This window comes from Polyodon spathula, chromosome 5 (assembly GCF_017654505.1).
Source record: "Polyodon spathula isolate WHYD16114869_AA chromosome 5, ASM1765450v1, whole genome shotgun sequence".
NCBI lineage: Eukaryota > Metazoa > Chordata > Actinopteri > Acipenseriformes > Polyodontidae > Polyodon > Polyodon spathula.
The window spans coordinates 32637751-32653922 of NC_054538.1; the positions used below are offsets into that span (position 1 = coordinate 32637751).

A 16172-nucleotide genomic window follows, 5' to 3' on the forward strand; every position below is an offset into this window, starting at 1 on the left:
GCAGCTATTTACCTGCATGAAGTTCTGTGGCCTGACCAATCAGTCCTGAAGGAGGTTCCTGTAGTTGATAGGTTGAAGATGAAGATGTGCCATCAGCTGTGCTGTTTGAGGTCATATATGCTCCATAGGTTGAGGCTGAATAGTACTGGGCATATTGGTTTTGGCCAAAAGCTGTGTATGAAGGATAATCCTGAAACAGTAGTAATCATTCTTTTGAGTAAAGCAAGTATTACACAGTATATTTTAGATTTTACTAAAATGTGGGTAGCATTAATGTTATACTAGTCCACGCAATGATTTTAAATCCAGAATTCTACCAGAGGAATATAATACATAAAATCTACATTCTTTCAAGAATAGTTTAATCAGCGATAAAAAAAGCTTAATAATTCTAATGTAATAGTGATCATTCAAGTGAAATCCTATAAAACTTTGAACTAGCTGAACAAGAACAAAATATCTCTAATGTGGTTATATCTGCAACATACTTTATTTCAGCTCAATGACAGTACTGACTGTTCAAGCTATAGGTTGAATAAAAAATTAAAAAAAAGATGTTTATGTTAGTAATATTTTAGGCTGCCTAAATACACTAATATTGTATTTTTACAATAGTATACAACCTTAAGGTTTACTCCAACTTCCTAAATGCAGGATAAGATGTAGGACTGGTAACATATGATCATTTCAAAAGACAGAGATCTTTCTAAACTAAGAACAAAAACACTCTCTAGCCATTTTTAATAGTCTTGTTTCTTTGTAGCAAACCATTATGGCTGTGCTTAAAATAAACTCTCTATTGACATGGTACTTGAGGATAACAAAAACCAAAGTACCTGTTGAGAACTACTGAAGTTGGTTGAATTAGACACAGAATTGTTGCTTGCATAAATGCCTGAAGATGGCGTAAAACTTGAACCTACAAAAAAAAAAAGACGAAATATTTTAAACACTGTAGAATGGATAGGGTATATTGTTTTGAAAGAATTGCTAGACATAATACTTAACCACTTGTACAGACAGGTTTTAAATGTTTGTCAGAGAATTTTACAAGTTTCTTGTTAACATTTCTACTTCTATTATAATCACAAGCTGTCATAAACTTCAAAAGTGTTTCTGGCTTTGCAAAAATGTGGGACTTATCTCTAAGTAATACCACTGATGACCTCAACTGATATTTCAAATAAGTCAGGCTTTAACACTTTCATTACTAAACAGCAATGCAAAAAGACAACCTTAAAATAACTAATTCAATTGTTCTAATGAAAAAAGTACAAAGTTATATATGGGCATATTGGTCTACTGGTCTAACATGTTGAGATGAGTCGTTACAGGTATAGGTAGTGTTACCAACCTGGCATCTGGTAGGAATAGGGTGTTTGTCCTGGCTGAGGAGTGGTGAACCCTGGGCTGTAACTAAGACATCCAGTCTGCAAAGGGGACTGTGTTTGAGAAAGCCCACTTTCCGTCTTGATGCCTGGCAACATTACACCCATATCTGTATAAGAAAAAAAAAATTCCACCGATTCTTTACAATTACCGCATCACACAGCCGTCAGATATATATCATTAGTATTTTCTGTACTTTTTTAAAAACCTTACCGTAAGTGGATAAGCCATAGGGCTGTCCTGATTGAGAATAAGCTGTATATACTGTTGGCTGCTGCATTCCAGAATACTGGGTCTGTCCCGCATAGGCTGTCATTGATTGAGCTGCTGGTGTTGACAAAATGTGTGGATATGGCCTGCAGGAGCAAGGAGCCATGTGGTTACAGTAGACTGAAAACACATTTTAAAAAAAATCCAAAAATCAAAGCTTTAAAGAAATCCAAAAATCAAATCTGAAATCTGTTAGGCTTCCACTGCTTTTAGATTTAGATGTTTAGAGGGTTATTTGTTTAACTGACTGCAAGGCAACAAAGACCAGAAAAACTAAATTGTGGCACGGTATACATTTTTCCCCCAGTACAGTAAATTATAATGTAAACATTATGTTACAGCTGTTATGCTTTGATATTGTTTCAAGAGATCAATATTGTTTTAAAACTTACTTGGAAGGGTATATTGGTGGAGAATACTGATGTGCTGACCTTGGACTGTACCCACTACTTGTTATTACTGTAAAAATAAAATTATAAAAATATATTTAAACAAAAATAGCTGCAATAGTGCACAACAGAGGTTATAATGTTAAACCTCAATCATGGAGATACAATATTATATCATACAGTTACTTAGTCACAAACTGACTGAAGACTGCTTCCAAGTGTAGGGCATGTTTGTATTTCTTTTTATGAAATTACTTAAATATTTACATTTAAAATCACCATAAGATGATCTGAAACTTGTATTTATATTTATGATATTGCACTTGCTGCTTTTGAAAACTCACAAGCAAATGTTTCACAAGAAATGAATACAAACCAAATCTACCTGCCCAGATAATAAGGATGAATTTGCAAGCAATATTGTATATTTGATTAGGATCTTAATAACCCTGCCTTAATTGGAAGAAATTCAAAAGGCAAAATTGTTTATTTTTCTTTCAACCATCTGCCTTGACTAAGACAGATGTGTTGCATATACAAATTGTACAAACTTGAAAGTGTTGAACCAATCCCTTCAGAGCAGATCCACACTGGGCAAGGATACAGTGTCTTTATTAGCCCATCTGCTATTCATTCACCGTTTGAAAGATTAAAGTACTACATTACGTTGTACAGGAATTGCACTCTCCTAATCAATCATACTTGTACTTCAAAGCCTGCTATACCTTGGTTATTCATTATCCTATTGGAAACCAACTTATTTTTTAGCGAATTTTACAAGTGATATATAACTACAGGTATAAAACAATGATGAGTAATGAGATTTTTTATCTTTTTTTTTACTGCATAGTGCTTCCAACAGCTAGTTATTGCTCCCCTACTGGTTTCTTTCATATACTTAATACTGTACTGTATGTACTATACTCACTATTAAATGATGCCAATGTACTGCAGTGCTCAGCATTAAATATGTCAAGTACGTTGGGATGAATGGCAATTGATTACATTTACACGACATTAGACAGTGATTGAAAGGGACTGAAAACTTTGAACAAAGTGGTTTTATTTCAGGTTTATATCAGAAAAACATCATCTGAAAATAAGGAAATTGGTATATAAACCAAGTGGCCATTTTATCCATAAAACACAAACCAAAATATAAATGAACCTAGCAATAAAACTTTTGAAAAATATAGTGTCAGAACTTACTTATATAATATTTCTTTTTTTTTTTTTTACTGTTATTTTATTGTAATCATAACATGCTGTTGTAATTGCATTATTAACCAAACCATACAAAGGATGCATTAGTGTAAAGTAAATGTGATTAGAGATAAAGAGTGGAATTCTCAAAGCTTTTTACATCCCAACTGTAAAACTAAAAGTACACAAATGAATTCTGCTTACAACCCCTTACATTTTAATGTCTGAGTTGTTTTTTTTTTTTTTTTTTTTATTATTGAGTAGGTTTTTCCTTTATGAAAAAAAAAAAATAAATACTGTTAGGATTTAGAGTAAAAAATTTTGAGAATGTTGCTCAAACCTAATAAGATGTTAGTCACAATGCCACATACCTTCTGCCAAATTTTGTTTTAGGTGTTGCATAACTGTAACTGAAAAAAAAAAAAAAATCTTTCTACCACGTAAAAATAATGTTATAAAAAAACGACTGTAATGAAGCAATGGTAGAAATAGGAACATTGCATCTTGGGTAGTATAGAAAAGTGTACATACAGAGGTTGTATGTGACCATTTATTCTTATTACTGCTTCCATTCCTTCAAGACAGTGTTGGGTGGAAATCACTTCTGAGACTGTTGGTCATGAAACATCAATCACTTGTGTAATCTTCGAAATAATAACATGTGCCAACCAAGGGCCTTCTAGCAGCCCTCTATAAAAGTCTGTCAGATCTGACAAACTGAATTGTTCTACATAGCGAAGGAGTTTGTTTTTATCCAAGTGATCTATAAGAAACTGTTGATTCCAAATAAAAAGCTTCATACAATAATTCATAATTTTAAAGCTGTATTTTGATTGAGAAGAAATTATAATTAGATGGCTCATAGCAAATTCATGTCTCTTGTTTGGTGTACGACAAGCTAAATACTTATTAATACATTCCTATAGCGTTTGGATTATTGTGCATGCCTTCCTACTATGCATTTAAGTAGGCAAATCTGTCAACAGCTATATCAGTTCTGTCTTAAAGAAATGAGCCTTGGTTACACCAGGTGAACTAAAGACACTCTCTTCCTCTATGGAAACGTTTTATTCATTACAGCTCATTATGTACCACACGACTGAAAAAATGAGACACCTTCGTTCTCCTATTGAATCATCTTATAGGCACACTGCCAAAGTAAAGTATTATGTGTTAAAAGTGTCTTCTGCTTATTTTGGTCACTCTGTCCTAAGCAAAATACCATGAAAATAAGTATTTAAAAGACAACTTATTTGTCTGTGTGTAGTAAGTAAAACCTTATGTTAAACAACTAATACGTAGCTTCCAATTAATTACTGGTACAATTAAAGTCACTTGGCCATTTTGTCGTACAGAATATGATCAGTACAGCTAACATAAAGCAGGGGTGGACAACTCTGATCAAGGAAGACCATGCTACATTAGGTTTAACATAACGGGTATAATGAGATAATGAACTGATAGGTTAAATTAGTTCAGTTAAACAATTAAGAATATGGTTGTGTTCTGGAAGGGAAGGGCCAGAGTTGTCCATCCTTGATAAAAAGAAAGATTTCCACCCTTGGAAAGACATCAGTAGTTGTCTTTAATTTATTTATTTTTTTTCTCATTGACTTGTCTCCTTTTGCAAGGTTTATTGCTATGTCGTGAATTTTTTTTTCACAGTAGCAGCCAAATAAAATGCCCACTTCTATGATTGTCAATGCTTTCTTCTAACAGTAACAGCTATCAGCTGCACTATACAGTGAGAAGGGATCTTTGACCTACTATAAGTTGCTGCTAACTCCTATGTCAGAACTTTTTGAACTGAAAATGGATTATAAATTGAATAAATCAATACAATTACATAAAACCAAGCGATAACGTGTTGTTGTCTTCAGTACTTACTACAGGGCACATTGAGTGTATTCTGATGGATGTAAGTATTTATACTAGCGCAGAAGGCTCCTGTCTTAAAGTACTCTACAGACATCCTCTAGTTCTACTTACTATGTACTTTGGTCTAACATCTTTTAATGCCAGTTGAGTTTAACTTCCAACAAATGAGTCATTCAGTGACAGGATGCTTTCCTGTGCTGTCAGTGGATATACAGATTTGGAATCTAATGAAAGTCAATAGCTTCAACTAATCATATAAATAAGTGATAACGACAGGGTGCATCAAGTTTATGAGGAGTTATCAGTCTTCCAAGTGGGGCAAATAGAAGGTGGAGTGCTCGACCTAGTCCCAACTACAGTACAGTATATTGAGAAGATCCACCTTGATTTATAATTTGGCCTAGGATTTGGCCTTGTCCGAGACCTCCGACATCTACCAGGGGTTAAGAACCAATGACCCCTGCAAGGGGAGACCACTGCAAAGAAGGAGGTGTAATAAACCTCATAGACATTTTGGGTTATAAAAACGGGTTGCTATAGAATATTAGCTTTTAATGTATGTAGTACAAAGTTAACCTTTTATGTTGTTAAACTTGTGATTTAATAATTGGTAAGTGAATCAAGCACACTCAGAAAATGTAATTTAGTTGCATATGAGTTAATATTTTGTGTTTATCTTTAAAATGTTTATTCTAGCTCTTGCTTGGCCTTTCAAGTTCAGAACTGTTCAGCGGTTGGTCTGTAATTTTAAAAGGGATGATATGCTTTTTAAAAGTATCATCAAGTTTCCTGTAGCCGACTGACTTCATCAAAGACTGTCAAGCATACTTTAGTTCCGCGGTTTATGTGAAAGTGCAGTATGAGGCAACAAAGCACTGGGGCACAGCAATTATGTCAGACACGCAGTTAATGTCTTACCTGACCCAGCGTATGTGTCAAGTGTTCCATCCCCTGTTGTTGTAGCAGCTTCACTGCTGTTCATTGGCTCTGTTTTGACTGCAAGAAGAGACACTATATAGAAGAATATGCATATATAAGACTTGTACCACCAAGAACAGCTGGCTTCAAACTACACAACCAAAGCTTCACACTGTTTACACTACTCTACAAACTCAAAATCACAATAGAAAATTTGAGGATATTTTTGCCAGAAAAACAAAGAAGTTTAACTTTGTGGCACCAGACTTCTGCATTTCTTTCAATGGATGGCTTAAATTTGCCTAATATTTACTACCCATTTTTTGTAAATCTTTACAAAAAGATATACTACTGTGAATTCCAAGCTCTAAACGTATTAGATATTTAAAGTGTATATGTCTTGGTTAAATAAAGTTTCACAGTCAGGCAATCATTCAAGAACAGTTTCATGAACGTCATACTTTATTAAATTCATAAAAGAAAACTGTCTTTGAATAACTAATTTGTCAAATCTTTGCAAAGAGGGTTCTGCATTGCAAATCACAACACGTACTCAGTTGTGACCACCACAGGCCTAATAACTAGTCTTTCAATGAATCGTTTACAAAAATATAAGCAGCACATGCTTCTGCAAGTACAGTATACGTAACTGATTCATAAAGGACTATAGCATTATTACCACTCCTTGTAACTTGCTATCAATATGCTTTTTTAAAAAAGTTATATGATGGATAGGGATTTATGTTCAATAAAAAAGTCATCTTTACCACTTTGCCAAAACAGCATTACTGTAAGTGGGTGTAATGTAACTGCTATTGTATTTTTCATGGAGATTCCACGATGTGCAGAATGCCACACAGAACAAACCAAAAAGATTTAAAGATTCTGTTAGAATAACCCATATGGAAAGCAACTGTAGTTTAACAGCAGCTGCACAATAGCTACTAATAGCATATTTAGATCACTTTTCATTCTAAAGATACTGGTAGTGCTGTTAAACTTCAGTTCACATCAGATAGGAGCACTGTTCAGTTGTTAATTGAACTACCATTGATTGCACTTTTACTGCAGTAACACCACAGCTATATTGTTTGTGAGTATTTAAAATGTTTCTTTTTCTGTAACAGTTAAACACTACCTTCAACGATACAAACACAATAAATGTCTATTAAAAATGGAAAGGCACAAAAGGGATTTTCCAAACCACAAACTCTAGTACCATAATGCAAAAACAAACAAACACTTCAGTCTTTCACACTTCACACACATGCACTATATCATAATATTTCATACTTGTTGCAGAGGATGGGGTGCTGCAACCTAGCAACCAATCTGCAGTATTAAGAATTGTCATGTTCTCGTCTGAGGAGGGGAAGGAGAGGGTTATTTAATGTTGGATAAATGTTTTACCAATGCAAAATCCCCCATTAACATAAAAAGGGTTTGTATAAACTCAAAAAGCAATAGCTGAAGTGAAATTTTATTTTAAATGGTTAGGTTGGAATCTCTTTGATTGTTTTCAATCATTTCATTCAGTTTATAAATATACATATATTTTTTAACTGATACAGCATCTTGAATAATAAAGTTTTCAGTACAATTTAAGTGGTATATGACATACCATGCTACTTAAAATGTGTGTATCATTTAGGAATTTTTTACTACAGTTTAATTTCAGTCCAAATAACTCATGTTTGCAATACTGAAAATGTGTGAAATGACAATATTCAGCACAGAGAATCCTCAATGAATGACTTATTGGTGCAATTGCAGATGATTTAATGAACTGTGATGGCGTTCAGGGCCCGAGTCCACCTGGAAAAACATAAACAGTTACATGCATCCCAGTGCCGCAGATAGGAAGTGGCTATGGGCCACCTCCTCCTGGGACGAGGCACACTGCAAGGTGGTGGCTGGGGAGGAGGAGGCTGAAACAAAAGAAACGACATGGGAGAATAACACACAGAGCATTTCTGCTCTTACTAGTGATGTGTTGGTTTGGGGCCGATTGTCTCTAGAAAGAGTGCAAAGAAGAGCGACCAGAATTCTGGGTTTAAAAGGCATGTCATATGCAGACAGGCTAAAAGAATTGAATCTATTCAGTCTTGAACAAAAAAGACTACGCGGTGACCTAATTCAAGCATTCAAAATTTTAAAAGGTATTGACAATGTCGACCCAAGGGACTTTTTCGACCTGAAAAAAGAAACAAGTACCAGGGGTCACAAATGGAGATTAGACAAAGGGGCATTTAGAATATAAAATAGAACTTTTTTTTTTTAGGCACTTTTTTACACATAGAATCGTGAAGGTCTGGAATCAACTCCCCAGTAATGTTGTTGAAGCTGACACCCTGGGATCCTTCAAGAAGCTGCTTGATGAGATTCTGGGATCAATAAGCTACTAACAACCAAACGAGCAAGATGGGCCGAATGGACTTTTGTAAACTTTCTTATGTTCTTATGTTCTTAAAGAAAAATAACCAAGTTTACAATTCAGCACGGAGCATCTGCAATGAATGATTTATTGCAATTGCAGATGATTTAATGAACTGTGATGGGTGCTCAGGGCCCGAGTGAAAGACAAATTTGGCCAGAGGCCTTGTCCATTGGTGCTCGACGGCTACCTATGTAAGGCCGGCTGGAAAAACATGAACAGTTACATGCATCCCAGTGCCACAGATAGGAAGTGGCTATGGGTCATTCCCCCAAAAAGACGAGGTTGCCAAACCATGAATGGAAATAATAATAAAGGATTAACCCACCCCACAGTGGCGCACTGCCACCTACCCTTCCAAGCATTAAAGAAATAATGAAAATGAGCAGCTGAGACATGGTCCGTTCCCCAGAGGTTGACTGGAATCCATGGCTGAAGGTAGCCTTCCTCCAGGCTCCAAGAGGTCGACTCCCGCTTCGGCCTCCCATCGTGTGACCAAGAAGCCGAAACAAAAGAAGCGACATGAGTGAATAACACACGAAGCCTTTATGCGCTTGCTGATGTTGTGTTTGTTAGGGGCGGACTCTCCTTCCACAAAAGCAACCAAGTTTACAGTTTCTACTGTGGGGCAATAATATACATTTTCTTGAAATGTGCAGCCAGACAAGTGGTTACTCTACTGAACTGTTTATATTTGCATCTTGGAACAGGCTTCGAAGTCATGTCAAGTTTTATCTGGATCTGATCCTGCACATTTAGCAACCCATTTAAGAGACAGTGTTGCCCACTTTATGGTTGGCAATAAAAAGTCATATCTAAAAACTATGAATAAAAATGTACACCCCCCACCATGGGGAGATTCTACTATGGTCAGCTTTATCCTTTTCCTCCATCTTCTCATGAATGGGGTTTAAAGGGTGTTAAGTTCCAAACACCTATTGATATCAATTCATGACTTTTTTTGTTGTTGTTTTGTTGTATTGCCATTATAATCCAATTTATATATATAATCCAATTTGGATTATATATTTTATATATATAAAAGCCTGGATTGCTAGCTAAACTCGATATCATATCAAATACACAGGATGAACACCACAACACTGTAGCGTATTAATACTGTACATTTTTTTAACCAATTACTATAAATTTATAGTATTTAATTTTTATTGATTGGTCATAAACTATGGTTTCTAGATATTCACTGCTCTGCTTAAGCTTGGTTTCACAATTTTGTTTGTATTTGATCTGTTGACTTAATTATTCCATGCATCAATTGTGTGACAAATCCAGTTGTAAAAAGAATATCTTGTGAAATAAATCACTCCATAAATAACATGCAGGGTCTACATTTCAGACATTCATTTACAAACTATAGGGATAGAACAAAGAATACAGACCAGCGTTCCATTACCAAATGCTGTGATGGTGATACATATCACCCCATCAATTATAATTACACTCCTCCATGTTGGTGAACATGTTTTCATTCAAAACATTAGAGGAAATTCTGACTGAATTTGATGTATATTACCAATATTTATAGATTTCTCATTTTAGATTTGTGTTTCACACTACATTTACAGAACAGGATCAAGGGCTGCGAGGAATAAGCCTGGGGTCTTAGAAATAGCAACTATAATCCCATAAAGGCACTCCGTGTGGAGTGCAGGATGAGCCCTATAGCCTGGAGGTTGCTGGTTCTGGTCCAGGCTATTCCACTGGGGAGGGCCTTGGTCACCCAGGGTGTCCTAGACTCACCGCGCACCAGCGACCCCTTTAGTCTGGCCAGATGCCTGCGGGCCTGCCTGTAAGCTACCCAGAGCTGCGTGGTCCTCCAGCGTTATAGCTCTAGGGTAGCTGCATGGCATGCCTGCAGAACGAAAAGAAGCGGACGGCTGACGGCACACATTTCGGAGGAAGCACGTGTCCGTCTTCGTCCCTCCCAAGTCAGCGCAGGAGAGGCAACGTTGAGCTGGGTTGAAATAAAAATAAAAATTGGGGAGAAAATAAGAAAAATAATTGGAGATTCCAAAAAAAAAAAGCAACTATGCGCTTGGATTTTAGGGAGATAATGTGCTTTCCCATTGGCTCGTGGAGCGCCACCCTTGCTGAAGTAAGACCAAAATTGATTGGTCTCCAAGGCTGGGAAGCAAGCTTTACTTTCCCCCCAAGGGGAAAAAAATGAAGAGAAGGATAGAGGACACATCTGAGAAGATCAGAAGTCGCCCCAACTCACAAGGAATGCCTACGCTTCAGGAGATCGGCACGGCCGACCTCCGAGACATTGCCATGCGGAGCGACAGGAATTCTGAAAGAGAAAATGAAATGAACATGCAAATGGGCTAGAGAGGAACACTGGCACAGGTGAAGCAAGGTCTTACTAAAGGATACAGGGTTTGCCCCTGGCTCAGGGAGCATGTATGCTATACCCAGGGGGAACAATTGATAGAAAACAGATTTGAGAAAAGTGCAGGGTTGCTCCCTGGCTCAAGGAGAGACACCACCCTCTCGGAGGTGAAACTGAACCAATCTGCCACCAAGATAGTGGACCATGTATCTTGAAAAGATAGATTTGGTCAGGCGTCCCCTCTGGCTCTCAGAGAACCTTCCTCTCGCAGGTCGAGGCCAGCTTGACTGGGCCTAAGGTTGGGAAGTGACATCACTTGCCCCCAGAGGGAGACAGTTGCAAAGGTGGCGCTGCATTTTGGAGAAGGGGAGGAAGGTGGAAAACGCAAAAAAAAAAAAGACAAAATGTGTGTTTGACCCAGGGCTTAATTGATGCATTACTTCACGACTTAAAAACAAAAAATGAGTCAATCACTTACATTTCCAGGTTGTTAAAAAAACATGTTATGAGAATCCAAATTTTATTTTGCATCCTCAGTTACATTTGAATTAGTGAGAGTATTGTATCTGTCAATGTTACTGTTTAATGTCATCACCCATTAAAGAGTTTTATAATATGTTGTAATGTTTGGCCAAAGACAATGCTAAGAGAATAGGGACTATCCACTTGAAGTTATCCATTCTAGATTTTCCTCTTTTCCACCTGTAGTCAATAAATATAAATGACAAGGCACACACAGGCACGTGGGAATGGACCAAATTGTCTTTTAAAATGGGTAAACTAACCCTGAAAAACTAAAAATTCTGACCTGGCGATAGTTGTAATGATGTTTTGTTAAATAATGTTGAGCAGTTATTTTGGCACTGTCTTCAGCTGCTAAATGATTTTCCTTTTGTGAATACTTAGTTATTTAATGTGTATTACAACTGTCAGGTTTCATCCTTTAATGTCAATGGCTTTTATATCAGAAACACACATCATCGGTCTTAAAATTATTTGTCTAACAGCAATAACTGTAAGATCTGTGATTAAATATTTTGTGTGTATGTTAATGATCGAAACAGTGGTAGATATGAACACTGCCACCCTTTCATTATATAGTATTTACTTACCCATTTAATGACATTACTACATACAGTATTGAGATCTACCACTTTTTAGGTATTTAACATAGACCCCCTACGTACTTCAATGAGGTTAGTATGTAGCCTTTGAAAAACATTTTCAAGGACCATCCAAAAGTTCGAGCGTCATGGGAATTTTCTTACAGATAAACTAGAGTAGCTAGATTGTAGTACTGAAGTATTAATTCTACATTAAATAGCCACTTGTCTACCAAAAAAACAAATGTGAAATAAAAAGGGTTTTACTTACTGATGTTTAGATTAAACGAGAAAAGTATATAAAATAAATGCTTTTCTGGTGTTGATGTATCTCAAAGCAACGTTCGATGCCTTGCTATAGTTTTAATATAAATAGTTTCCAGATTGGCCTGGGCATGCAGTCAAAAATTGCCACTGTGAGCTGAGTGGTTTTAAAAAACACAGATTACTAAATATACTGTTTTCAGAAAACCAGTGTTTCTCTTTTTTCCAACAAACTGTTGCCGCAGTATAGTGCCAAGACTTCTTCAAAGCCTTGAGAGCAAATCTGCCAATACACAAGACTGATGGTCTGATAGGGATTTCTTTATTTCCTGTGTCATACAGTTAGTACGGAGAGGCGTAATATAATGAAATCACTCTAATCAGAAGGTACAGGGTGTGGCAATGTGTCCCAGGTTGTTTATTAAATAAAGATTTTTTTTTTTTTAAAGATGTTTTAGCATAACACTCATGTTTTCTGGTTCACTATCAATACTCAAGGTAGTAAAGTAAAAATACATAAATAATACAAAATAGCAGTTATATTAAATGTAAAAAAAAAAAAAAAACAAAAAAAAAAACCCAGCAATGCCGTACTTACCTCCTGTTCCATTTGATGTAACTGAAGAACTGCTGAGGTTAGACTTATCCAGTTTGGAGCCTGGAGTATCACTGTTGCCTACTCGGTTATGAGGACTGGCTAAGTCCTGCATTTCCATAGACCTGCTAGAAAAAGTTTGTTCAGCTGTAGGGTTTTTTTTTTTTTTTAAGCTATAAACAAGGAATAAGGCTACATTTAATAAACTTTTTTTTTTTTGGTCAAGCATCATTTTAAAGTACAACATATTCATAAGGGTTTCCTCCTCAAAATAAAATAAAAGCAAGGCTTGTGTCTTTCAATCTCACTAGATATGACTCAACAAGGCCTCATTAACCTTGTTGTCAATTTAAAAAATAAATAAATAAAAAATATGTACTGAGTAAAAGCTAAGTAGCCCAAAATAATACTTGTGTAATTATTACAGATAACATTGACCTAAAATTGTTTTTTAAAACCTTTTTCTTAATATTGAATTGATGGAGAACACACACATATCACAAATGCCCCAATTATTCCCTATTGTTGTTTCTGATAAGAGCATTACTTACCAAGCTTCCAAACTATTCTAGCAAAAAGGTCCCTTTTCAACCACTTCTAAAGCTGCATTTCTGAAGTGAGCTTGCCGAAAATGATTTTGTAAGGTACTCCATTTACTAACTTAGAGTTGGACAGTTACAGCGGGGATATAATTTACAGTTCCTCATTGTTAGTGACCACTTCTATAACAAACTCACTTCAGAAATTCAGCTTTTGGAAGTGTTTGCTAGAATGATTAGTTTTTTTTTGCAAATTATGACCTACTGTAAGCAGAAACTAGAACACACATATTATGATCTTAAACTGGTAAAAAGTTGGATATTCATACCTTTTAGATCACTTAAAATAAACTACAATCAATAAGCACAGGTGTTATAACTTGTGGATATTGTTTGCAGGGGTATTATATCTGTTTTGCTATAAGATTGTGGCAGACACTGGTCTTTGTGTCTTTAAAACTTCAAAAAGAAGCATCGTTTGAGACTTTGTTTTGCTTGAAAGACAATCTTGTAGATTTAAAGGTAAGTAGATCAAAGTCCAGACTATTGCAGAGTTAAAACAAAGGCAGGATTCAAACCGCACATGCGTGGTGCAACCAATTTAACCCACTCAGACTGTAGAAGGCTACTAATATAAATGGGAAAACTAACTGATAACATCTTCATGGCTGGCTTCAGCTAGCTTTAAGGTTCAGCTGGCAAGAATAAATGGGGTATTTGGGAACAAGAGCTCTGAGCTCACTGAGAGAGAACAGACTTCACTGGTTTGTTTCTGTAACATATCATATTATACAATTGCATGGTGGTAATTGCTTAAATGTAATATTGCAGCAGCACAGCTGGTCAAAATAAAATAAACTTGTTTTGAGATTTTTCCTTCAAATTTGAAACATTAAACAAAGCACTTCTATATTTTCTATAGGCAAATAACTTTAAATGTATTTATTTATTTATTACATTTATATAGCGCTTTGCATACCGAAGTATCACAAAGCACGGTACATAAGAAAAAACACAATACATTAAAATATTTTCCCAGACATATTAATCTGCACACACATTATATATATATATATATATATATATATATATATATATTAGAGAGAGAGAGAGAGAGAGAGAGAGAGAGAGAGAGAGAGAGAGAGAGAGAGAGAGAGAGAGAGAGAATTACCCTAAAGCTTATCAGCTTATCACAGTTGCATAAAATTTGTGGTTAACAACATTTATTTGGGGGTAAAATATGCCTTTACTGCCATTCCACAATTATTATGTTAAAATACTTTGGCAATTGATAAATATTGTAAATGTACCCTTTCAAGTGTGTGACCTCAAAATGAACTTGTTTTCCAAGCAATGAATTTTGATTAACAGAAAATACAATTAATATAGATTTATCGTGAATCTAAAAAGTCTTCAATGTTTATGGCTCTGATTTTTTAAGCATATTATTAAACTTCAAAACCAACACAGAATTGTTGTCATTTAAACTTTAAAAACTCAATAAAAATTTTGCCAGTCAGAATTAGCATTTAGATTTTTTTTTTTTTTTACTACTACAATGTATTGAGACATAGTCAGATGCAATGAAACTATATTTTTGTGCGATAAAATAAACTGAGATATTTACTCCAGCAATATCGAACTCACTAAAACAGCTAACACACTTAAACTGAATCTTATCTAGCAGTAAGAGTCCGACGCATCTTACTCAAGCAAATTTATGGTCTGCAATTGACATATTTACTGTCAAATTCAATTTCATATATACAACCTGACTATCCCCTATCATTGGTTTTAAGTGGGGATAAATAATGTTTGTAATATTAGAAAACAATAAAATATGATTCTTAAGAAAATAAACAAAATTGAAAATTGCCAATCCTAAATGACTTTTTGAAAGTATACTCAATATACAGTCAAAATCTGCATTAAAAGAACACCTGTCTTTAGAGATCACTCTTGTGAGTCCCTGTTTAAAGGCATTCTTAAACTCCCTGTATGTACATCCATATTACCTGGATTAAATCAAATTGCAGTGAGCCACCTTACCAAAAGCAGAATTAAACTGGTCTTAGAACAGACGAATTACTGCGCTGTGTAATTGTGTGGTAGTGGCATTTATTAAAACACAAAATGAAGGCACTGCCTGCATGTTCTTTTTGTGTCTACACGGTTTGTTATGCATGGTTAAATGTTTGCTTACATAAATTATATCAAAGCACAAATAAGATAATACATAACATATTTAAACAGTTTTTCTACATGAAATACATTGTTAGATGCTGAAACATCAATCTACTTCATATTAAAACAAACACACATGACATGTAGCTTTTGAGTTAAGGCGGTAGAAAGCAGTAACTATAGAATTACGGATAGTTAGGACATGCAAATATAAGCATTACAAGAGCCAATCAAATCGCGTGAAAGTCACCAAAAGGCTTCTACATCCACAGAGTTTTAAAAGTCAAAGTACAGAAACTGCAGACATGTTTCGCCCTGTTTGGGGCTTATCTGTGCAATTTGATATATATATATATCTCTTACATATCTTATATGTATCTTTTTTGTATTATTTCTTCTTCTTCTTCTTCTTCTTCTTCTTCTTCTTATTAAACAGTTTAAAGTTGTGAATGCTGTTAATTAAAGTGCCTGGTACAATATTATTTTTCATTTTCTAGGCTTTTACAGATTTTTAAATTACAGATTTCACCATAAACTTAACACACACACACACACACACACACACACACACACACACACACACACACACACACACACACACACACACACACACACACACACACACACACACACACACACACACACACACACACACA

At 35.4% G+C, this 16172-nt stretch overlaps 1 protein-coding gene across 22 annotated transcripts in view; it reads right to left on the reverse strand.

Moving 5' to 3' along the window:
- Nucleotides 1-16172, reverse strand: part of LOC121315860 (eyes absent homolog 4) — a 97855-nt gene that overhangs the window by 19778 nt on the left and 61905 nt on the right. For 4 of the 22 annotated variants that reach the window (XM_041250364.1, XM_041250365.1, XM_041250366.1 and 1 more), the window contains 9 exons: nt 12797-12921; nt 7341-7409; nt 6048-6140; nt 3623-3661; nt 2052-2118; nt 1603-1745; nt 1355-1498; nt 837-919; nt 13-190 (listed from right to left, as the gene is read on the reverse strand). In XM_041250364.1, the coding sequence (XP_041106298.1) occupies nt 13-190; nt 837-919; nt 1355-1498; nt 1603-1745; nt 2052-2118; nt 3623-3661; nt 6048-6140; nt 7341-7409; nt 12797-12921 (941 nt within the window). The remainder of the gene's footprint in view (nt 1-12; nt 191-836; nt 920-1354; nt 1499-1602; nt 1746-2051; nt 2119-3622; nt 3662-6047; nt 6141-7340; nt 7410-12796; nt 12922-16172) is intronic. The other 18 variants (XM_041250368.1, XM_041250380.1, XM_041250372.1 and 15 more) reach the window with 13 other exon arrangements.